The sequence below is a fragment of the Triticum aestivum genome, chromosome 3D (assembly GCF_018294505.1).
Source record: "Triticum aestivum cultivar Chinese Spring chromosome 3D, IWGSC CS RefSeq v2.1, whole genome shotgun sequence".
Lineage (NCBI taxonomy): Eukaryota > Viridiplantae > Streptophyta > Magnoliopsida > Poales > Poaceae > Triticum > Triticum aestivum.
In genome coordinates, this window is record NC_057802.1 from 394,258,328 (window position 1) to 394,282,171 (window position 23,844).

The 23,844-nt window shown below is 45.9% G+C and overlaps 1 protein-coding gene across 1 annotated transcript in view; it reads right to left on the reverse strand.

Moving 5' to 3' along the window:
* Nucleotides 1-22,390: 22,390 nt before the first annotated feature.
* LOC123079127 (vegetative cell wall protein gp1) overlaps nucleotides 22,391-23,844 on the reverse strand; it is a gene marked incomplete in the record, with an annotated part of 2,539 nt that continues 1,085 nt past the window's right edge. The window contains 2 exon segments of the mRNA XM_044501802.1: nucleotides 22,391-23,046; nucleotides 23,141-23,844. Of these exon segments, the coding sequence (XP_044357737.1) occupies nucleotides 22,716-23,046; nucleotides 23,141-23,844 (1,035 nt within the window).

Genomic DNA, 23,844 nt, shown 5'->3' on the forward strand with positions numbered 1-23,844 from the left:
TAGTACCTGGCCATTTATTTGTCTCGCGTGCGCTCTAGTTACAGGTCCGGATGGCATAACTGATGTAGGAGTGGCGACAGGAGTAACTGCGGCAGAGATGTCCTCATCATCCCCCCCTTCTTGAATCGAAGTCGTCCTCGACGGTATTTCTTCGTCCTCACCCAAATAAGGCTTTAAATCTGCAACATTAAATGTGGGGCTAACCCGAAATTCTGCAGGCAAATCAAGCTTATACGCATTCTCATTAATTTTTTCTATCACCTTAAAAGGTCCATCCGCACGAGGCATTAACTTTGACTTTCGTAAATCAGGGAAGCGGTCTTTTCGAAAATGTAACCATACTAAATCACCTGGTTCTTCCCACATTTTTTAGTTCTTTTGCAAAACAGCCCTAAGCATAGTAGACAATGTTCGATTAACCACTTCAGTTTGACCATCTGTTTGAGGATGACATGTAGTACTAAATAAAAGCTTAGTCCCCAATTTTGTCCACAACACCCTTCAAAAGTGGCTAAGAAATTTTGTGTCACGATCAGAAACAATTGTATTTGGCACACCATGCAAACGAACTACTTCGTGAAAGAACAAATCAGCAATGTGAGTAGCATCGTCACTTTTATGACAAGGTATAAAATGTGCCATCTTAGAGAATCTATCAACAACAACAAATATACTATCCCTTCCCCGTCGTGTTCTAGGCAGTCCTAATACAAAGTCCATAGATATATCTTCCCAAGGAGTGCTAGGAACAGGAAGAGGCATATATAAACCATGTGGGTTTAGTCATGACTTAGCTTTTTGGCATGTCGTGCAGCGTGCAACATATCTCTCCACATCCCGTCTCATTTTTGGCCAGAAGAAATGACCAGCAAGGATGTCTTCTGTCTTTTTAAGACCGAAATGTCCCATAAGTCCTCCGCCATGTGCCTCCTGTAACAACAAAAGACGAACAGAGCTATCTGGGATGCATAGCTTATTAGCACGAAAAACAAATCCTTCATTAACGACGAACTTGTTCCAAGTTCTACCCTCTCTGCAATTGAGCAAAATATCTTTAAAATCGACATCATTAGCATATTGCTCTTTTATAGTTTCAAGTCCAAAAATTTTGAAGTCAAGTTGTGATAACATGGTATAGCGCCTAGACAATGCATCAGCAATAACATTCTCCTTCCCTTTCTTGTGCTTAATAACATAAGGAAAAGACTCAATAAATTCAACCCATTTTGCATGTCTACGGTTCAGTTTGCTTTGACTTCTAATATGCTTGAGTGATTCATGATCAGAATGTATGACAAACTCCTTAGGCCATAAATAATGTTGCCATGTCTCCAAAGTCCGAACTAGTGCATAAAGTTCTTTATCATATGTTGAATAATTAAAACTAGGCCCACTGAGTTTTTCACTAAAATATGCTACCGGTTTGCCTTCTTGCAATAAAACACCGCCTAAACCAATGCCGCTAGCATCACATTCTAATTCAAACATCTTATTAAAATCGGGTAATTGCAGCAAAGGGGCGTGTGTAAGCTTATCTTTAAGAGTAGTGAAGGCTTCCTCTTGTGCGTCGCTCCAAACAAATGGCACATTTTTCTTTGTGAGCTCGTTGAGCGGCACTGCGATGGTACTAAAATCCTTCACGAACCGGCGGTAGAACCCAGCAAGTCCGAGAAAACTTCGTACTTGTGTGACCGAGTTAGGGGTCGGCCAACTCTGGATCGCTTCAACCTTGGCTTTATCAACTTCAATTCCTTGTGCTGTCACAACATAGCCAAGAAAAGCGACTCGATCCATGCAAAAAGTGCACTTCTCGATGTTACCAAATAAACGTGCATCACGTAGAGCAGAAAAAACAGCACGCAAATGGTCCAAGTGTTCCTCTAGTGACTTACTTTAAATCAGAATATCATCGAAGTATACTACCACAAATCGTCCAATGAAAGCTCGCAAGACTTCATTCATTAGTCTCATGAAAGTACTAGGTGCATTAGTCAATCCAAAAGGCATAACTAACCACTCATATAAACCAAATTTAGTTTTGAAAGCAGTTTTCCATTCATCACCTAGTTTCATACGAATTTGATGGTAGCCACTACGCAAGTCCACTTTAGAAAACACAACTGAGCCACTGAGTTCATCAAGCATGTCATCTAATCTAGGAATAGGATGACGATATCGAATTGTTATATTATTGATGGCTCTACAATCAACACACATACGTGAAGTACCGTCTTTTTTAGGAACAAGTAAAATTGGTACAGCACATGGACTAAGGGATTCCCGAATGTAACCTTTTTCGAGTAGTTCTTGAACTTGTCGCTGAATCTCCTTAGTCTCCTCAGGATTAGTCCGGTACGGCGCACGGTTGGGTAATGAGGCGCCAGGTATCAAGTCAATTTGATGTTCAATTCCTCTCATAGGTGGCAGCCCCGATGGTACTTCCTTTGGGAAAACATCATGATACTCATGCAAAAGGTTAGCGACAACAGGAGGCAAAGAAGAAGGCATATCCTCAAATGAAAACAAAACTTCTTTGCAAATAAGAGCATAACATTCATCAGTATGAGCATCTAACTCAAAAATTTCAGCACATGTAGCTAAGAAAGAAGCACCTTTCAATTTAATTTCTTTAGATGTGCTAGGATCAGATTTGTGCATCTTATTAAATTGTTCTAACTCATCAACAACTTTCTGATTTTCAGATTTAGTACGCTCAGTATTTGTGTTTCTACTAGCCCTAGCAAGATCATCTTTTAAAATTTGCTCAGGAGACATAGGGTGTAGAATGATTTTCTTTCCTTTATGTGTGAGAGTGTACTGATTAGTTCTACCATCATGTAAACATTGTTTATCATACTGCCATGGCCTTCCTAGTAACATAGAACAAGCTTGCATAGGCACAATATCGCAATCAATAGTATCATGGTATGAACCTAAAGAAAAAGGAACTCTCACCATGCGTGTTACCTTTACCTTTCCATCATCATTAAACCATTGAATGTAGTAAGGTTGTGGATGTTGTCGCGAAGGTAGGGATAGCTTCTCCACCATGTCAATGCTTGCTAAATTGTTACAACTCCCTCCATCAATGATTATGCGAACGGAACGCTCCTTGACGACTCCTTTGATGTGGAAGAGGTTGTGACGTTGATCCTTCTTTGCTTTGACAATCTGAGCACTAAGTACACGATGTGATATAAGACTCATGTACTTATCGGCGTCGTCAGCGGTCACATGTTCTTCCTCTTGCTCCGGTCTTGTGTCATCGTCTTCATGTGCAGCAAGCAAGGCATATGTGTCTTCATCAAAATCACTAGCGGAGTCGTACTCACCGTCTTCACGAATGATCAATACACGCTTATTAGGACACTCCTTCATGACATGGCCAAATCCCTTGCAAGTGTGGCACTGGATATCCTTTGTTCTTTTGGAGGAAGCGGACGATGACGACGAACTTTTTGTTGGAATTTGTGTAGTACTTTTCAGTGGTGCCGAAGAGTGTGATGCTGAAGTTGATGAAGAAGACCCCGGTCGAGAGGTTGCAGGTGCTGTTGTAGAGGGGCGAGTAGACGGGGCAGCAGGGGTGCGCGGCGCCCATGTGGAAGTACGACCTGTAGAAAAATGAGAACGTATTCTCGAGCGACCCTGCACTTCATGTTCAGCATGTATAGCAAGATGGAATAAACGGGTCATTGAATGATAATCCTTATAAGCAAGTATGTCATAAATTTCTCTATTCAATCCACCCAAGAACCTAGCCATAGCGGCTTCCTCGGTCTCAACTAAACCACAACGTAACATGCCCATTTGCAATTCTTGATAATAGTCTTCCACAGATTTAGATCCTTGGTTCAACCGTTGTAGTTTATTTAGCAAGTCACGTTCATAATATCCAGGAACAAAACGGTGACGCATTACTAATTTCAAAGCTTCCCAAGTGGCAGGAATATTACGACAATGTTGTCTCCACCAAACAGAAGCAAAATCACTAAACTCACTAGTTGCAGCCCTAACTCTTTTATCATCGGGAAAATCATGGCAAGCAAATTTTTGATCAACTAGTAATTCCTAGTCAAGATAAACATCTGGATCATATTTCCCATCAAAAGGAGGCATGAAAAATTTAATTCTACCCAAAGAATCATCATGGCCACGTACCTGAGGACGCTGGTGTCGTCCCATACCTTGTTGATTATTGCGTAGTCGACGATGATCACGATCATTGTTATCAATAACTACATCAGGATCCTCAGAATCACCATCATAGTTGTCATCTTGGATGTCGTCGGCTATCGAGTTGGCGTTGCGAGGACGGGGCTGGTCGACGGCATCGGTGTATGAAAGAGGGTGCCTCGGGTCTCCTGGGGGCACCCGACAAGCTCATTGTAGACCTGTGTTGGTGGCTGGAAGACGCAGAGCGGCAGTGGAGGTGCCACCCAGACGGGCATCCTCGGCATCGAGACGTTTCATAATAGATGCAAGTGTTTGATTGAACGTCTCGTTGCTATCCTCGATCGACTTGAGACGCTTATCAAGTGCGCCCTCGAACGATGTGAACCGCTCGGTGTATGCATGCACATCCTCCTCAAGGCGTGCGACCGTGGCTTTCATGTTGTCTTCGTCACCTGCCATGGTTAGGATGAAACAAGAACAAAATCACAAGTATATTCCTCCTACAATAACTACGGTAAGGCGGTGGAAAATGTCTCTCAACTCTCGAGCAATTACCAAGCTCTTACCAATTCTTACCGTGCTGCCGTGGTTGTCGGCCGTTGGCGATGTCAAAAGTTATCAAAAGATTGATATAGCGATTACCAAGTGACCGAACAGGGTACAATATAGGAAGTGGAGCTTGGTGAAGGTTTCCTCAACTCACAATATGTGGCATAATTAAGCAAAAAGTAATGCAAGCTGAATAATTGCTCAAACTCCTAACTAGTGCTGGCAGTCGACTAGTAATAGTAAGAGATAAAACAATATAAACCTAGATACTGAATCAAGGGAGTGAAAACCGATAACGAAAATAGCTCTAAATAGCTAGATATAAGTGAGGTACAAACGTAGCGTATGACGACATGAGCAGAAGATGTGCAACAATTATCACGTATATGCACCAAGTAACAGTTCTCAACAGCAAGAGATATTTCAAAAGATGTGAACCGGCTGGAACTTTGCAAAACCTTTTTTCTTTCTTTTTTTTCTTCTTCTTTTTTTTTGCTCTTTTTTGTTCTCTGTTTTTTTCCTCTCTTTTTTCAGAGCGGTTGCTAGCACAAGTCACGGACAGAAATTAAGTCACAAGAGAGAAAAAGAAAAATAATGCAAGGCTACTGGACAAAGTGCTACGCGAGCTAACTAGTATATGAATGGATAGGAACAGCCTGATGGAGGTGTGACGCGTGACGGCAGACACCGATGGAAAGATGTCTGGCCACTCGCGTACGTGTGGGAACAACAGCGCGGAGAGCAGACACTGGGTGGCTGATGTCTGGGCGAACACGTGAGACGAGGCTGCACGTACGCACGCGCAGGTTGACCGAGTCTGGAATACTGTGTCGTGGCGCAAAGCCTGTACGCGTGGAAAACGATGCGACTTGTTTTTTTATTTTTCAGATTACGAACGAACTGGCGGCGGAAAATATGATGGACAAAAACAAGGTTCGATCTAGTAGATGATTATCTCCCAAAACAAATCTAAACCAGCACTAATTCTAGGATGAATGCAACCAACAATTCAACTACGCAAATACTAGATGCAAAAATTGCTAAAGGCTAAAAAGATAGGTGTAATGGATGAACTAATCTATTGTTTGGCTTTTTCGTGGGTTTATAGGATCAAAAAATAAACTAAACTACGAAAACTGTAAATCTCTCACCGATGAACCTGAAAACTGATACCACTTGATGTGACGGTGGCCCGATCTTTCGATGAGAGTGGGGATAATTATCGATTCGGTGGATTTTGACGTTGACGATCCGGCTATACCGTACCCGACGATACGCCTCGACAATCGCTAAACCAATCTCCGATGGTTATTGACCTTGCCGTAGGCACGATCAACTTGAACAACGAGGTTCGAGTTCCTGCAAGCAATCGAAGAACCGGCAAGAACAAAGGCGAATTGCAATCTGAAATTGCGGATGAAAAATTAAGCACACGAACTAGATCAAAAGTTGGGGTTCCACTGTGGATCTGACAAGGCAGTAGTCCTACACGTCTCGTAGATGCGAAATTGTAGCGATGGTTAGACAATACAATAAAACCCGAGTCTAAACCCTAACCTAGACTAGCTATTTATTAAAAGGCAATGATGCGGTCGAAACGTTTCGCTACTGCTTCCGGTCGAAGGCGGTATGTGTTGTCCACGAATCGGACTGCGCGTCGTACGTAGCTGGCCTTCTTGGAAGTTGCGCCAAGCACCTGGTGGCGTGGCCGAAAGCCAGAGGCCCACCCACGTGGTGATGTTGGCCCATTAATCCAAGTCCCTTGGTGCACTTCATGCATGTACATGGATGGGACGTGACATGCATGCAAGAATGTTGCTCCATTTGATCTGAATGCACACTGTCTTCATCTTTTATCTCTCCTTTATTCCTAAGTACAAGTAAATCCGAATATGAGCGTAATATTATATCCTCATTAGCCGGATCATATTTATAAAGGAACGATAGTACCTGGCCATTTATTTGTCTCGCGCGCGCTCTAGTTATAGGTCCGGATGGCATAACTGATGTAGGAGTGGCGATAGGAGTAACTGCGGCAGAGATGTCCTCATCAGATACAAAGGTTTCTGAGTCATTTTACCAGTTCTAGTAGCCACTCTAACAGCAAAATCATTATTCTTACTATTCAATTCATTGAGTAAATCATTCTGAGCTTTAAGTACTTGTTCTACTTGAGTGGTAACCATAGAAGCATGTTTACTAATGAGTTTAAGTTCACCTTTAACTCTAGACATATAATCACCCAAGTGTTCAATCATATAAGCATTGTGTTTTAATTGTCTACCAACATAAGCATTGAAGTTTTCTTGTTTGACAAAAAAATTATCAAACTCATCTAAGCATTGGCTAGCAGACTTATAACGAGGAATATCACCTCCATCAAATCTATAGAGAGAATTTACCTTTACTACCTGTGTCGGGTTATCAAGACCATGTGTTTCTTCAATAGGTAATGGATTAAAACCATGTATTTCTTCAACAGGCGGTAAATTAAGACCATGTATTTCTTTAACAGGAGGTAAATTCTTAACATCTTCAGCTTTTATACATTTTCTTTCATAGATTTCTTTGCCTCTTGCATATCTTCAGGACTGAGAAATAGAACACCCCTTTTCTTCGGAGTTGGCTTAGGAGTTGGTTCAGGAAGTGTCCAATTATTTTCATTTGTCAACATATTATTCAATAGAATTTCAGCTTCATCTGGTGTTCTTTCCCTGAAAACACAACCAGCACAACTATCCAGGTGGTCTCTGGAAGCATCGGTTAGTCCATTATAAAAGATATCAAGTATTTCATTTTTCTTAAGAGGATGATCAGACAAAGCATTAAGTAATTGGAGAAGCCTACCACAAGCTTGTGGGAGACCCTCTTCTTCAATTTTGTGACGCCCCCGATTTGACCGTACGCTAATCATGCACGCAAATGTGCACGACCAAGATCAGGGACTCACGGGAAGATATCACAACACAACTCTAAAACATAAATAAGTCATACAAGCATCATAATACAAGCCAGGGGCCTCGAGGGCTCGAATACAAGTGCTCGATCACAGACGAGTCAGCGGAAGCAACAATATCTGAGTACAGACATAAGTTAAACAAGTTTGCCTTAAGAAGGCTAGCACAAACTGGGATACAGATCGAACGAGGCGCAGGCCTCCTGCCTGGGATCCTCCTAACTACTCCTGGTCGTCGTCAGCGGCCTGCACGTAGTAGTAGGCACCTCCAGTGTCGTAGGTGTCGTCGTCGACGGTGGCGTCTGGCTCCTGGGCTCCAACATCTGGTTGCAACAACCAGATAGAAAGGAAAGGGGGAAAAGAGGGAGAGAAGCAACCGTGAGTACTCATCCAAAGTACTCGCAAGCAAGGAGCTACACTACATATGCATGGGTATATGTGTAAAGGGGCATATCAGTGGACTGAACTGCAGAATGCCAGAATAAGAGGGGGATAACTAGTCCTGTCGAAGACTACGCTTCTGGTCATCTCCATCTTGCAGCACGTAGAAGAGAGTAGATTGAAGTCCTCCAAGTAGCATCGCATAGCATAATCCTACCCGGCGATCCCCTCCTCGTCGCCCTGTTAGAGAGCGATCACCGGGTTGTATCTGGCACTTGGAAGGGTGTATTTTATTCAGTATCCAGTTCTAGTTGTCATAAGGTCAAGGTACAACTCCGGGTCGTCCTTTTACCAAGGGACACGGCTATTCGAATAGATAAACTTCCCTGCAGGGGTGCACCACATAACCCAACACGCTCGATCCCAATTGGCCGGACACACTTTTCTGGGTCATGCCCGGCCTCGTAAGATCAACGCGTCGCAGCCCCACCTAAGCACAACAGAGCGGTCAGCACGCCGGTCTAATCCTAAGCGCGCAGGGGCCTGGGCCCATCGCCCTATGCACACCTGCACGTTGCGAACGTGGCCGCGAGCAGACCTAGCAACCCACACGATCACGGCGGTTACGTCAAAGCGGTCCAACACGGCGCGCGCCACTCAGTCGCTGACGTCACGAAGGCTTCGGCTGATACCACGACGCCGGGATACCCATAACTACTCCCGCGTAGATGGCTAGTGCGTATAGACCAAATGGCCAGACTCAGATCAAATACCAAGATCTCGTTAAGCGTGTTAAGTAACCGCGAACGCCGACCAGGGCCAGGCCCACCTCTCACCTAGGCGGTCTCAACCTGCCCTGTCGCTCCGCCACAAAGATCCACTCGCGGGTACTCCTACGAGCCGACCCGACTTTAGTCATCACATGTGTCATGTATTTAGTATATAAGTATATACCCGTGATCACCGCCCAGGTGATCACGGCCCGATAGTATAGCACAGCAGACGGACAAGAATGTAGGGCCACTGATGGAAACTAGCATCCTATACTAAGCATGTAGGATTGCAGGTAAAGGTAACAACAACAGTAGCAAGGATAGGCTATGCATCAGGATAGGATATCGAAAAGCAGTAACATGCTACACTACTCTAATGCAAGCAGTATAGAGAAGATTAGGCGATATCTGGTGATCAAGGGGGGGGCTTGCCTGGTTGCTCTGGCAAGTAGGAGGGGTCGTCGACTCCGTAGTCGAACTGGGCAGCAGCAGTGTCGGTCTCGTAGTCTACCGGAGAGAAGAGGGGGGAAGAAACAGTAAATACAATGCAAACATAAGCATGACGATGCGTGACATGACAATGAGCGGTGCTAGGTGTGTCCTAACGCGACAGTAGGTGGTACCGGCGAAGGGGGGGAACATCCGGGAGGTATTCCCGATGTTTCACGTTTTCGGACAGACGGACCGGAGGGGGAAAGTTGCTAGTTCGATAGGTTAGGGAGGTGTGGTGGACGAACGGACTGCGTATTCGGATTCGTCTCGTCGTTCTGAGCAACTTTCATATAGAAAACATTTTCATCCGAGTTACGGTTTAAAAGATATGAATTTTCAAAGTTTATTTGAATTTCTGGAATTATTTGAATTAAGCAAAAATGAATTATGACGTCAGCATGAGGCAATGCTGACGTCAGCAGGTCAACAGAGCGGCTGACCAGGTCAAACTGACCAGTGGGCCCCACCTGTCATAGACAGTGGGCTAACAGAAGATTAAACTAACTAATTTTAGTTAATTAACTACTGGACCCCACCTGTCAGTTCCTAATTAGATTAATTAATTAGTTTTAATTATAAAAAACATTTTTTTGTTAATTATGCGGCGGGGACCGCATGTCAGTGGCTGGGCCTGCCCAGTCAGCAGTTGACTGGGGTCAACCCAGTCAACAGGGCCCAAGGGCCCACACGTCTCACAGGGGAGGCCACGCGGCGCCACGTCGGCCACTGGCCGGAGACGCGCCGGAGTTGACTCCGACGAGCCAAACGCGGCGGCGCGGCTCGGGAGGGGCGCGGGTTTCGCGCACAGGGGGTCTGCGGGGTTGTGGCTGGGCGCGTTCGACGCGGCTCGGCGCCGCGCGTCCAACGGTGGTGGCCGGAGTGGCTGGAACGGACGGGGGCGAGTGCTTCGAGCTCGCCGGCGGCGAGGTGCTTCGGGCGAGCAACGGGAACGGTGGAACGGCGCGAGATCGGGCAATCCAGAGGGCGGGGCGAGGCCTACGTGCACGCGCGAGCAAGATGGGCGCTAGCTAAAGACCAAACGGTCGCCGGAACGACGCCGGCGACGTGCTAGGCGGCGGAGGGTGCGGCCTAACGCGGCGCGGTGGCTACGGCACGCTAGCTATCTAATGGAGAGGGGGAGGAGGTAGAGGAGCTCACCGCGCGGCGCAAGAAAGGCCCGTGGGTGGCTTAGTAGCAGCAGCAGTCGCCGGAGTCGAAGAAGACGGCGGCGACCCGAGGAAGAAGGCGACGGCGTTGGGGGGCGATGTAGGGGGTCCCGGCTCGAGCAGGTGGTCGGGGAGGACGGGCTCGACGCGGCGGAGCTCGGGGACACGTCGGGGAGGAGAACGGGGCTCGGTGGCCGCCGTGAACGACGGAGAACGGCGGCGACCGCGTCGGGCGTGGGGAAGGAGGGAGCGGCGTGGATCTAGGGGGGGAAAGGAGAGGCGCAGAGGCCGAGAGGTGAGCGGGGGCGAGTGGGAGAGGGGCCCGAGGAGGCGGGGGGCGCTGGCGTCCTTATCCTCCCCCGTCGCCGGCGAGGGGTGCGGCGGGGACCGGCCCCTGTTCCGACCCCGGTCGGGGGAACAGGGAAGGGGAGGGCGAGTGGGAGAGGTGGGCTAGGCCGGCTGGGCCGGGGTCGGCCCAGTTGGGCCAGGGGTCCAGTGGGGGGGGCCTTCTCCTTCTTTTTTTTTGTTTGTTTGTTCTGTGCTCTTTTGTATTTTCTTTTTATTTGTTTATTTTCTTTTCTGTTTTATTTCATTTAAAAATATTTAGGCATTTTATAAAAATGTGTTTTCTCCACAATAATTATCAGTGCAATTTCTGGCATGGCCCGAACATTTTTGTTTAAATTTTTGAAAACTTTTATTTTCCATTTTAAATTTAATTGAAGTTTGAATTAGGAGTTTGAAAAGAAATGTGATTCAAATGTGATCAAGCCCTGTTTAGCAACATGATTAGCTTAATCACAGAGAGTTACTGTAGCATGATTCTCGGGGTGTTACAAATTTGCACAAAATTATATATTTCCCTTAAAGCAGCTTGTTTCTTATGAGCAGGGAAATATTTAGCAGAGAAATAATAAATCATATCCTGGGGACTACGCACACAACCAAGATCAAGAGAATTAAACCATATCTTAGCATCACCCTTTAATGAGAACGGAAATATTTTAAGGATATAATAGTAGCGAGTTTTCTCATCATTAGTGAACAGGGTGGCTATATCATTTAATTTAGTAAGATGTGCCACAACAGTTTCATATTCATAGCCATAAAAAGGATCAGATGCAACCAAAGTAATTATATCAGGGTCGATAGAGAATTCATAATCCTTATCAGTAACAAAGATAGGTGAAGTAGCATAAGTAGGATCATATTTCATTCTAGCATTCAGAGTTTTTTGTTTCAGCTTAGCTAATAATTTCTTAAGATCACTTCTATCATTGCAAGCAAGAAAGTCTCTAGCAGTTTCTTCATCCATAACATAGCCCTCAGGCACAACAGGCAATTCATATCTAGGGGGAGAATCTTCATCATCACTTTCATCAATATTATCAGTTTCAATAATTTCATTCTCTCTAGCCCTAGCAAGTTGTTCATCAAGAAATTCACCAAGTGGCACAGTAGTATCAAGCATAGAAGTAGTTTCATCATAAGTATCATGCATATCAGAAGTGGCATCATCAATAACATGCGACATATCCGAATTAATAGCAGAAGCAGGTTTAGGTGTTGCAAGCTTACTCAAAACAGAAGGTGAATCAAGTGCAGAGCTAGATGGCAATTCCTTACCTCCCCTCGTAGTTGAGGGATAAATTTTTGTTTTCGCGTCTTTCAAGTTCTTCATAGTGACCAGCAGATATAAATCCCAAGTAACTCAAGAAATAGAGCTATGCTCCCCGGCAACGGCGTCAGAAAATAGTCTTGATAACCCACAAGTATAGGGGATCGCAACAGTTTTCGAGGGTAGAGTATTCAACCCAAATTTATTGATTCGACACAAGGGGAGCCAAAGAATATTCTCAAGTATTAGCAGTTGAGTTGTCAATTCAACCACACCTGGATAACTTAGTATCTGCAGCAAAGTGTTTAGTAGCAAAGTAATATGGAAGTAACGGTAATGGTAGCAAAAGTAATATTTTTGGGTTTTGTAGTGATTGTAACAGTAGCAACGGAAAAGTAAATAAGCGGAGAACAATATGTGAAAAACTCGTAGGCATTGGATCGGTGATGGAGAATTATGCCGGATGCGGTTCATCATGTAACAGTCATAATATAGGGTGACATAGAACTAGCTCCAATTCATCAATGTAATGTAGGCATGTATTCCGAATATAGTCATACGTGCTTATGGAAAAGAACTTGCATGACATCTTTTGTCCTACCCTCCCGTGGCAGCGGGGTCCTAGCGGAAACTAAGGGATATTAAGGCCTCCTTTTAATAGAGTACCGAACCAAAGCATTAACACATAGTGAATACATGAACTCCTCAAACTATGGTCATCACCGGGAGTGGTCCCGATTATTGTCACTTCGGGGTTGCCGGATCATAACACATAGTAGGTGACTATAGACTTGCAAGATAGGATCAAGAACTCACATATATTCATGAAAACATAATAGGTTCAGATCTGAAATCATGGCACTCGGGCCCTAGTGACAAGCATTAAGCATAGCAAAGTCATAGCAACATCAATCTCAGAACATAGTGGATACTAGGGATCAAACCCTAACAAAACTAACTCGATTACATGATAAATCTCATCCAACCCATCACCGTCCAACAAGCCTACGATGGAATTACTTACGCACGGCGGTGAGCATCATGAAATTGGTGATGGAGGATGGTTGATGATGACGATGGCGACGGATTCCCCTCTCAGGAGCCCCGAACGGACTCCAGATCAGCCCTCCCGAGAGAGTTTAGGGCTTGGCGGCGGCTTCGTATCGTAAAACGCGATGAATCTTTCTCTCTAATTTTTTTCTCACCGAACACGAATATATGAAGTTGGAGTTGAGGTCGGTGGAGCTCCAGGGGGGGCCATGAGGCAGGGGGCGCGCCCAGGGGGGCAGGCGCGCCCCCCACCCTCGTGGAAAGGGTGTGGGTCCCCCTGGCCTTGATTCTTTCGCCAGTATTTTTTATTATTTCGAAAAATAATCTTCGTGAAGTTTCAGGTCATTCCGAGAACTTTTGTTTCTGCACAAAGATAACACCATGGCAATTCTGCTGAAAACAGCATCAGTCCGGGTTAGTCCATTCAAATCATGCAAGTTAGAGTCCAAAACAAGGGCAAAAGTGTTTGGAAAAGTAGATATGACGGAGACGTATCAACTAGTCTCTGTTTATTTTGCAACTCTTGTTTTGAGTTACCACTCTTAGCAACTGAACTAGTATCAAATACCAAGGGGTTGCTATAAACACTAGTAAAGTACACATCAATAACATGTATATCAAATATACTTTTGTTCACTTTGCCATCCTTCTTATGCACCAAGTATCTAGGGGCAGTTCCACTTCCAGTGACCATTTCCTTTGCAGTAGAAGTACTCAGTTTCAGGCTTGGGTCTAGCTTTGGGTTTCTTCACAGGAGTGGCAACTTGCTTGCCATTCTTCTTGAAGTTCCCTTTCTTTCCCTTGCCCTTTTACTTGAAACTAGTGGTCTTGTCAACCATCAACATTTGATGCTTTTCTTGATTTCTACCTTCGTCGATTTCAGTATCACGAAGAGCACGGGAATCGTTTTCGTTATCCCTTGCATATTATAGTTCATCACGAAGTTCTAGTAACTTGGTGATAGTGAATAGAGAACTTTGTCAATCACTATTTTATCTGGAAGATTAACTCCCACTTGATTCAAGCGATTGTAGTACTCAGACAATCTGAGCACATGCTCACTGGTTGAGCTATTCTCCTCCATCTTGTAGGCAAAGTACTGTCAGAGGTCTCATACCTCTTGACACGAGCATGGGCATGAAATACTAATTTTAACTCTTGGAACATCTTATATGCTCCATGGCGTTCAAAACATTTTTGAAGTCCCGGTTCTAAGCCGTAAAGCATGGTGCACTAAACTATCAAGTAGTCATCATACCGAGCTTTGTCAAACGTTCATAATGTCTGTATCGACTCCTGCAATAGGTCTGTCATCTAGCGGTGCAACAAGGACATAATTCTTCTGTGCAACAATGAGGATAATCCTCAGATCACGGACCAAGTCCGCATCATTGCTACTATCATATTTCAACTTAGTTTTCTCTAGGAACATATCATAAATAAAACGGGGAAGCTATTTGCGAGCTATTGATCTACAACATAGATATGCAAATACTATCAGGACTAAGTTCATGATAAATTTAAGTTCAATTAATCATATTACTTAAGAACTCCCACTTAGATAGACATCCCTCGAGTCATCTAAATGATCACGTGATCCATATCAACTAAACCATGTCCGATCATCACGTGAGATGGAGTAGTTTTCAATGGTGAACATCACTATGTTGATCATATCTACTATATGATTCACGTTCGACCTTTCGGTCTCCAGTGTTCCGAGGCCATATCTGCATATGCTAGGCTCGTCAAGTTTAACCCGAGTATTCTGCGTGTGCATAACTGGCTTGCACCCGTTGTATGTGAACGTAGAGCTTATCACACCCGATCATCACGTGGTGTCTCGGCACGACGAACTTTCGCAACGGTGCATACTCAGGGAGAACACTTGTACCTTGAAATTTAGTGAGGGATCATCTTATAATGCTACCGCCGAACTAAGCAAAATAAGATGCATAAAAGATAAACATCACATGCAATCAATATAAGTGATATGATATGGCCATCATCATCTTGTGCCTTTGATCTCCATTCCAAAGCACCGTCATGATCACCATCGTCACCGGCGCGAGACCTTGATCTCCATTGTAGCATCGTTTTCGTCTCGCCAACTATTGCTTCTACGACTATCGCTACCGCTTAGTGATAAAGTAAAGCAATTACATGGCGATTGCATTTCATACAATAAAGCGATAACCATATGGCTCCTGCCAGTTGCCGATAACTCCGTTACAAAACATGATCATCTCATACAATAAAATTTAGCATCATGTCTTGACCAGATCATATCACAACATGCCCTGCAAAAACAAGTTAGACGTTCTCTACTTTGTTGTTGCAAGTTTTACGTGGCTGCTACGGGCTGAGCAAGAACCGTTCTTACCTACGCATCAAAACCACAACGATATTTCGTCAAGTATGTGTTGTTTTAACCTTCAACAAGGACCGGACGTAGCCACACTCGATTCAACTAAAGTTGGAGAAACTGACACCCGCCAGCCACCTGTGTGCGAAGCACGTCGTTAGAACCAGTCTCGCGTAAGCGTACGCGTAATGTCAGCCCGGGCCGCTTCATCCAAATACCGCCGAATCAAAGTATGACATGCTGGTAAGCAGTATGACTAGTATCGCCCACAACTCATTTGTGTTCTACTTGCGTAGATAACATCTACGCATAAACCTGGCTCGGATGCCACTGTTGGGGAACGTAGTATTTTCAAAAAAATTCCTACGCACACGCAAGATCATGGTGATGCATAGCAACGAGAGGGGAGACTGTTGTCTACGTACCCTCGTAGATCGTAAGCGGAAGCGTTATGACAACGTGGTTGATGAAGTCGTACGTCTTCACGATCGACCGATCCTAGCACTGAACGTACGGCACCTCCGCGATCTGCACACGTTCGGCTCGGTGACGTCCCACGAACTCACGATCCAGCAGAGTGTCGGGGAAGAGCTTCGTCAGCACGACGTCGTGATGACGGTGATGATGAAACTACCGGCGCAGGGCTTTGCCTAAGCACTACGACGATATGACCGAGGTGGATTATGGTGGAGGGGGGCACCGCACACGCCTAAGAACAATGTCTGTTGTGCTTCTAGGGTGCCCCCCTACCCCCATATATAAAGGAGCAAGGGGGAGGCCGGCCGGCCTTGGGGCACGCCAAGGAGGGGGAGGAGTCCTCCTCCTAGTAGGAGTAGGACTCCCCCTTTCCTAGTCCAACTAGGAGGAGGAAGGGGGAAGGAAAGAGAGGAAGAGGGAGAGGGAAAGAGGGGCCGCGCCCCCCTCCCCTAGTCCAATTCGGACTCCCCTTGGGAGGGGGCGCCACCTCCTGGGCTGCTTCCCTCTCTCTCCCCTAAGGCCCACTAAGGCCCAATACTTCCCCGGGGGGTTCCGGTAACCCCTCCGGCACTCCGGTTTTCTCCGAAATCACCCGGAACACTTCCGATGTCCGAATATAGCCGTCCAATATATCGATCCTTATGTCTCGACCATTTCGAGACTTCTCGTCATGTCCGCGATCATATCCGGGACTCCGAACTACCTTCGGTACATCAAAACACATAAACTCATAATACCGATCGTCACCAAACTTTAAGCGTGCGGACCCTACGGGTTCGAGAACTATGTAGACATGACCGAGACTCATCTCTGGTCAATAACCAACAGCGAAACCTGGATGCTCATATTGGTTCCTACATATTCTACGAAGATCTTTATCGGTCAAACCGCATAACAACATACGTTGTTCCCTTTGTCAACGGCATGTTACTTGCCTGAGATTCGATCGTCGGTATCTCAATACCTAGTTCAATCTTGTTACCGCCAAGTCTCTTTACTCGTTCCGTAATGCATCATCCCGCAACTAACTCATTAGTTACATTGCTTGCAAGGCTTATAGTGATGTGCATTACCGAGAGGGCCCAGAGATACCTCTCCGACAATCGGAGTGACAAATCCTAATCTTGATCTATGCCAACTCAACAAGTATCATCGGAGACACCTGTAGAGCACCTTTATAATCACCCAGTTACGTTGTGACATTTGGTAGCACACAAAGTGTCCCTCCGGTATTCGGGAGTTGCATAATCTCATAGTCATAGGAACATGTATAAGTCATGAAGAAAGCAATAGCAATATACTAAACGATCAAATGCTAAGCTAACGGAATGGGTCAAGTCAATCACATCATTCTCTAATGATGTGATCCCGTTAATCAAATGACAACTTATGTCTATGGCTTGGAAACATAACCATCTTTGAATCAACGAGCTAGTCAAGTAGAGGCAAACTAGTGACACTCTGTTTGTCTACGTATTCACACATGTACTAAGTTTCCGGTTAATACAATTCTAGCATGAATAATAAACATTTATCATGATATAAGCAAATATAAATAACAACTTTATTATTGCCTCTAGGGCATATTTCCTTCACCTTGGGGGGTAGTAGAAGACAGCCAATTTTTTGTTGATGTTGACATTTTGCTAGAGATGTAATTAGTTGAGTGCAAATACAATGGACGAAACTCAGATAAAAATGTATTTATTTTTGCAATTACTAGGTTATATTGTTGCGAAATTTTTTATGATACCAAAAAAGTTTATTCAGGGCCAGAGTCGGAAATCAACCGCCCGATCGTGAGCCATGCCCAGATAGAGTTGGCGCGGTAGAGCAAACTATAAGAGGATACCCTGAAAAATTGGGCCCGAATGTCATCGAGCCTAAGATTGGATTAACATTTGATTCACTAGGAGAAGCTTACGATTTCTACAATATTTATTCATGGGAACTAGGCTTTGGTACAAGGTATGGAAAGAGCAGGCTTAATGCAGAGAAGACAAAATGCATGCAAGAGGTTGTTTGTGGTTGCTCGGTAAGTCATGAGGTTTTCATTTGTCTCGCTTGTGTTGCAGGGGAAGCCGCTTAAGGAAAACAGTAGGTCTTGCAAATGTGAATGCCCAGCGATGATCCGCTTGTTGAGAACGCACGACAACGGCTGGTATATCACAGAGCACCGGGTGGAACACAACCACTCTCTGTCTAGCACGTGTGGAGAAAAGGTTAATTGGCCTTCGCACAAGCACATTGATATATACACGAAGGATCTAATTAAACAGTTAAGGCAGAACAACATTAATGTGACTAAGGTATATAGAATTATACGTAGTTTTTTTGGAGACATCGAGAAGGTCCCATTTACCAAAAGAACACTTAGGAATCTTTGTGGTAGGATCAACAAGGAACAGGCGGAGGATGATGTTAGGAAGACAATAGATGTCTTCGCAGATTTAGCTGCAAAAGATCAGGAGTTTGTATTCCGAGTGCAACTGGATGCTGAATGCCGGATTAAGAACTTGATGTGGGCCACCGGTAGTAGTAGAAATCAGTATAATTTTTTTGGAGATGCAATTACTTTTGACACGACATACAGAACAAACTTGTATGACATGCCTTTCGGCCTTTTCGTTGGGGTGAACAACCACTTCCAGAGTATTATATTAGCTGGTGTTCTTCTGAGAGATGAGCAGGTTGAAAGTTTTGAGTGGGTTTTCAGAATTTGTAAGGATGATGGGTGGGACTCCTCCGCTGACTATTTTGACAGGTAGGAAATGTAATGTGCTTTGTTTTTTTCAGGCAAGTCACATTGCGAATATTATGCAATTAACTGCTAAATTGTCATGTCATGCAGACCAGTGCCGAGCAATGGAGGTTGCTATAAAAAGTACATTGCCAACAATGACGTACTGTTGGTGCAAATGGCATGTTTTGAAAAAGGCTAAAGAGACACTCGGTGGGCTGTACACAAAGAGATCCGAGTTCAGGGCTGAATTCCACAAGGTTGTGAACCACATGCTCACTGTTGATGAGTTTGAGCGGGCTTGGAAATTGCTTCTAGAGAAGTTCAACCTGAAAACACACGGTTACATGACTCAGATCTACGAGATCAGGCATATGTGGGCAAAGCCGTACTTCACTGGGGTGTTTTGTGCTAAGATGAGCAGCACACAAAGAAGCAAAAGCGCGAACAGCATGCTCAAGGCGTATGTTCCTCCGGGATGCCCCATGCACATGTTTGTCAGGCATTACATGCGTTTGCAATTTTCAAGAGATTCATATGAGAGCTACGAGGAAAAAAGGACCAAGATTGTAAGTATTTTGGTGATTTACAAATTGCAAATAGCTTGCAAAATACATTCATGAGATTCCGTGTAGACTAAAATCTCATAGTTAGCTGATGTTTTTTGCTTTTGTAGGCTGGAGTTGTATTGAAATATAGAATGTCTATAGAGAGGCATGCAAGCAAGATTTACACGAGAGCGATGTTTGACCAGTTGGGGGAGTTGCTTTGCAGGGCTCATGGTTACAAGGTTGAAGAGGTTGAGAGGAATCAGGTGTACAGAGCTATACATACCCAGGCGGAGAAGCGAGAGAAGTGGGCAAGGAGTGTTTATCAGATCAAAATAACTGAGAATGTTGATGGGATGGAGTGCGAGTGCGGTTTATTCGAACATCGTGCTGCCATATGCTAAAAGTATGCCTCATCTTACAAAAAAGGTTATTCATCATCTTCCAAAAGGCACGTAACTAATTACTGAGTAAAATTATGTTTCCTAGGTAATGGATTTTCTCGGTTACACCGAGATACCGAAGAATTTGATCATGAAGCGATGGACGAGGGACATACTGCCGGCGCATCTCCAAGTTTACCAAAGAGACCATGCTGGTAGCAGGACAATGACACACAGGCACACAACACTGTATGTGCACGCGATGGAGCTTGTCAGGTTGGGAGATGCATCTGTCGAAGCTTACCAGAAAGGAATGGAGATAATCAAGAATGGGATTGCTTCGCTGGCTGAATATGAAAACTGTAGGGATGGCCTGGCAGTAGAAGACAGACCATCATTGCAGCAGGATGAGCCAGCAACACAAGATGTCACCTAGAACAACATTGCCCCTTTGGTCAGTGATACCCGGATGCATGTAGATATTTTGGCTGACCTTGGAGCCCCTGAGAAGAAGAGGAAGGCTGGTAGACCGACGAACAGTCGTGAGAAAGCACCTTATGAGGAGTTGAGCAAGAGAACTAGGTTCTGTAGCATTTGCAGAGGCAAGGGCCACAAAAAGACAACATGTCCTGAGAGAGGTGATGCCCCCAAGCTGTCGAGGAGGGAAGCGAAATGCAGCAACTGCGGCTTGGCTGGGCACAAGCGTAATACATGCACAAATTCTTATGGGGTGAAGCTCCAGATCACAAGTGTGTAGGTTTTTAAGATGGTTCCTGGTTAACTGATAAAACGTTGGTACCGCTGTTTTTTATTAGTAGGGTTTTATCGAGTGGCATGTCTTGTTTTCCAACTGAAACAAATGTACGGTCGTTGTTGTCTGTTCATAAGTACTGTCTAATGGGCGTGCAAAAAGAGATGGATTACTGTCTAATGAGGAAGTTCCAGAGAGTCATTGTGTCTTCTTAATTGGAGCGACCTGTAGTGCGGGCACTGAAGAGGATTGCTCGAGCAGGTACATCTCGTAACCGACCTGCCACTCGTAGAACGAGCATTTCCCGGCCTGGAAAGATTTGTCAGGGCGGCGGTGTGGACTGATTAAAAATCAAGATTCAATAATCAAAAAAATAAATTGAGACAGATGGGGAATAGGGAATTTGTGGCTCACATCCTTCTTCCAGCACTTGTAGTAGCGATTACCAGGCTGGAAACCGCGAGGGCCACAGATGTTCGTGATGATTCTCTCTTTGCAGAACAGGCATGGGATTAGCGGGAGAGAAGACGGGGTAGGCTGGCGCCTGCTGGAGGAGGCAGAACAGTCCATCGCCGGTGTGGTTGGATCAGTCCGTGTATTGCAGAGGAAGAAGACGGGGAGGGGAGTGGTGGGCCAGGCGGTGGTGTGTGTAGAAATATTGGGCCTGACGCGGTGTGGTGGGCTCGGATGCCGCTCCGTTGGCGTGCATCTGTACTAAACGGAGCGGAGAGGAGAACAAACGGGCCCGTACATCTGACATGTGGGCCAGTGCTGAAAAATGTAAAACGAAATACGTGAACGAATACATGGACATGTGCAAATCTCGATGCAGGCGTGCGGTCTAGATTCCGGGTGCATCTGGACCCAAGAGCCAAAGTGGATTTCCCCTTGTTGAATGTGTATTAACTTGCAAAAAAGAGGGTTTATTTTAGCCATACTGATTTTTGTTGTTGCTTGCTATATCAATGGTAGCTTCTTTTAAATGTACTGAATTTTAGCATGTACTACATTGTTGCTTATGTGTTTCAGCTGGGCAACATTTCATCTTTACATTTCTTATTTGAATCAATTTTTCGTCACTGACTGCCTGTGAAGTACTTCCTCCGTCCTAAAATTATTGTCTTAAATTTGTCTAGATATGGATGTATCTAATACTAAAACGTGACTTGATACATCCGTATTTAGACAAATCTAAGACAAGAATTTTGGGACAGAGGGAGTAACAGAGCAGGGCCTCCCGAGACGGATTAGCTTTTTTTAGCTTTGTTTGGAGCTTGTCCTGCTGTGCCCCAGCGTAACTTTATGACTCGATTGTACTTTATACTGTTGTGTTGGATGCTTGGTTCGTTGCTTTATAATATAAAGCGGAGGGAAATTCTTTTTTGTAAATGATGTGGTGTAAGTTTGATGAATCTACGCCTCTTGGTTCGATTCAGATAACATCATACGGATAGTGTTCAATACCTGTCGGTAAGAAATTGACGATGGGGAAAGATGTGTACTCCCTCCGTCCGGAAATACTTGTCATCAAAATGAATAAAAGGGGATGTATCTAGATGTATTTTAGTTCTAGATACATCTTGTTCTATCCATTTTGATGACAAGTATTTTCGGACGGAGGGAGTACGTTTGTTGTGCTTTTACAAGGATAGGCTGTTTTTTTAGGGTGGCAGAGGGTGTGGGTGCAAATGATAAGTGAGTTGATCCTGTTCCTTGCATGTAGATCCGACGAAACACGCAGTCCAGGAGCTGGGTATATGTGATGGGTCGTGTCACTGGATAATTCCCCCCTTGTAACGATAGGCGATGGTCGAACTTACCTTCACGTGCAAACAAATACTCTGAATGTCTCGAGGAAGGGCTAGGCCTATTTTTCTGGTTGAAATTCAGTATGGTGTGGCATCAATGACCGCACAGTTCTGCATCACACAACAGTTCGGCGTAAATGCACAAGTACTGACGTGTCGATTCCCCGTCCAACATTAGCTGCACTTGATTTATCTCTGCATTGGTGCTGGAAGTCTGGAACTACTAAAACACAGTTGCAGCTAGCAGAACGCTACGTACGTACGCAGACCGAATTCACAGGCCACTTAAACACTTCTAGACACACACACTCTCTCTCACAAACACGCAGAGATCACGTGCACGCAGCACGCCTAATACAAGCACGACACAACATCTAAACCAGGATCAAACGAGTCAAACACGTACTTTAGAAGAGATCCAAGCTGGCGGGTTGTCGCGTGACGCTGCATGCCAGTGCAGCTCGGCATCAGTCACGAACCCACGCCTAGTGCTTGGCAAGCCCCTCGTTTGCCATCTTGAAGAGCTGCGCCTGCGCGGCGGCGGCGCGATCGTCGCCGGAGCTGAGCGCGGCGCCGAACGCGTCCTTCACCTGCGCCGTGGTGAAGGGGAACCCGCTGCTGACCATGGAGTTGAGCAGCGACGCCGTGCCCTCGCGGTAGAGCGCGCCCACGCCGTCGGCGCGCGTGTTGGCCAGCGCCTCCGGCACGGTCAGGTCGTACCCGAACGGCACCGCGGCGCTCGGGCCGAACAGCCGCACCAGCGGGCACCAGTATCCGAACAGGCCCCATATCACGCCCGGGTGCGACATCCAATAACTGCAATGCACATGTACGTTAGGTTAGTAGTGCATGGTAAACTAGTCATACGCATGATGCGAGGGTTTTCGGAAGTTTAACGAGCTACACGTACCCGTAAGGGCCAGTGGAGAACGGTGGGGTGTTTGGGTCAAATGGCGTGGGGGTGTTCGTCGGCGGCGTCGGTACCAGCGGGGAGTAGGGTGGGCTGTTTGGGTCGAACGGCGTGGGAGTGCTTGGAGGCAACGGTACGTTTGGGGTCGGCGTAGTGCCCGAGGGAGGAGTTGTGCCAATGCAAGGCGTCGGTGAGGTGCCCGTGGACGGGCAGCCGCCACCAGGCGTGTTTGGGTCAGTTCCAGTGGATGGCGAGGGTGGGTAGTAGCCACCACCACCAGGGGTGCTCGGCGAGGTGCCGGTGGACGGGGCTGGCGGACAGTCACCGCTACCCGGCGTGTTCGGGTCAGTGCCGGTTGATGGTGAGGGTGGGTAGTAGCTGCCACCAGGTGTGGTCGGAGAGGTGCCGGCGGACGGCGAGGGTGGGCAATTCCCGCCACCAGGCGTGGTAGGCGCAGTGCCGCTGGCTGGCGAGGGCGGGCAGTAGCCACCGCCAGGAGTGGTCGGAGAGGTACCGGCGGACGGCGAGGGAGGGCAGTTCCCGCCACCAGGCGTGGTAGGCGCAGTGCCGCTGTCTGGCGAGGGCGGGTAGTAGCCACCGCCAGGGGTGGTAGGAGAGGTGCCGGCCGACGGTGAGGGCGGGCAGTCTCCAGTCCCAGGCGTAGTTGGGGCAGTGCCGGTTGATGGTGAGGGTGGGTAGTAGCT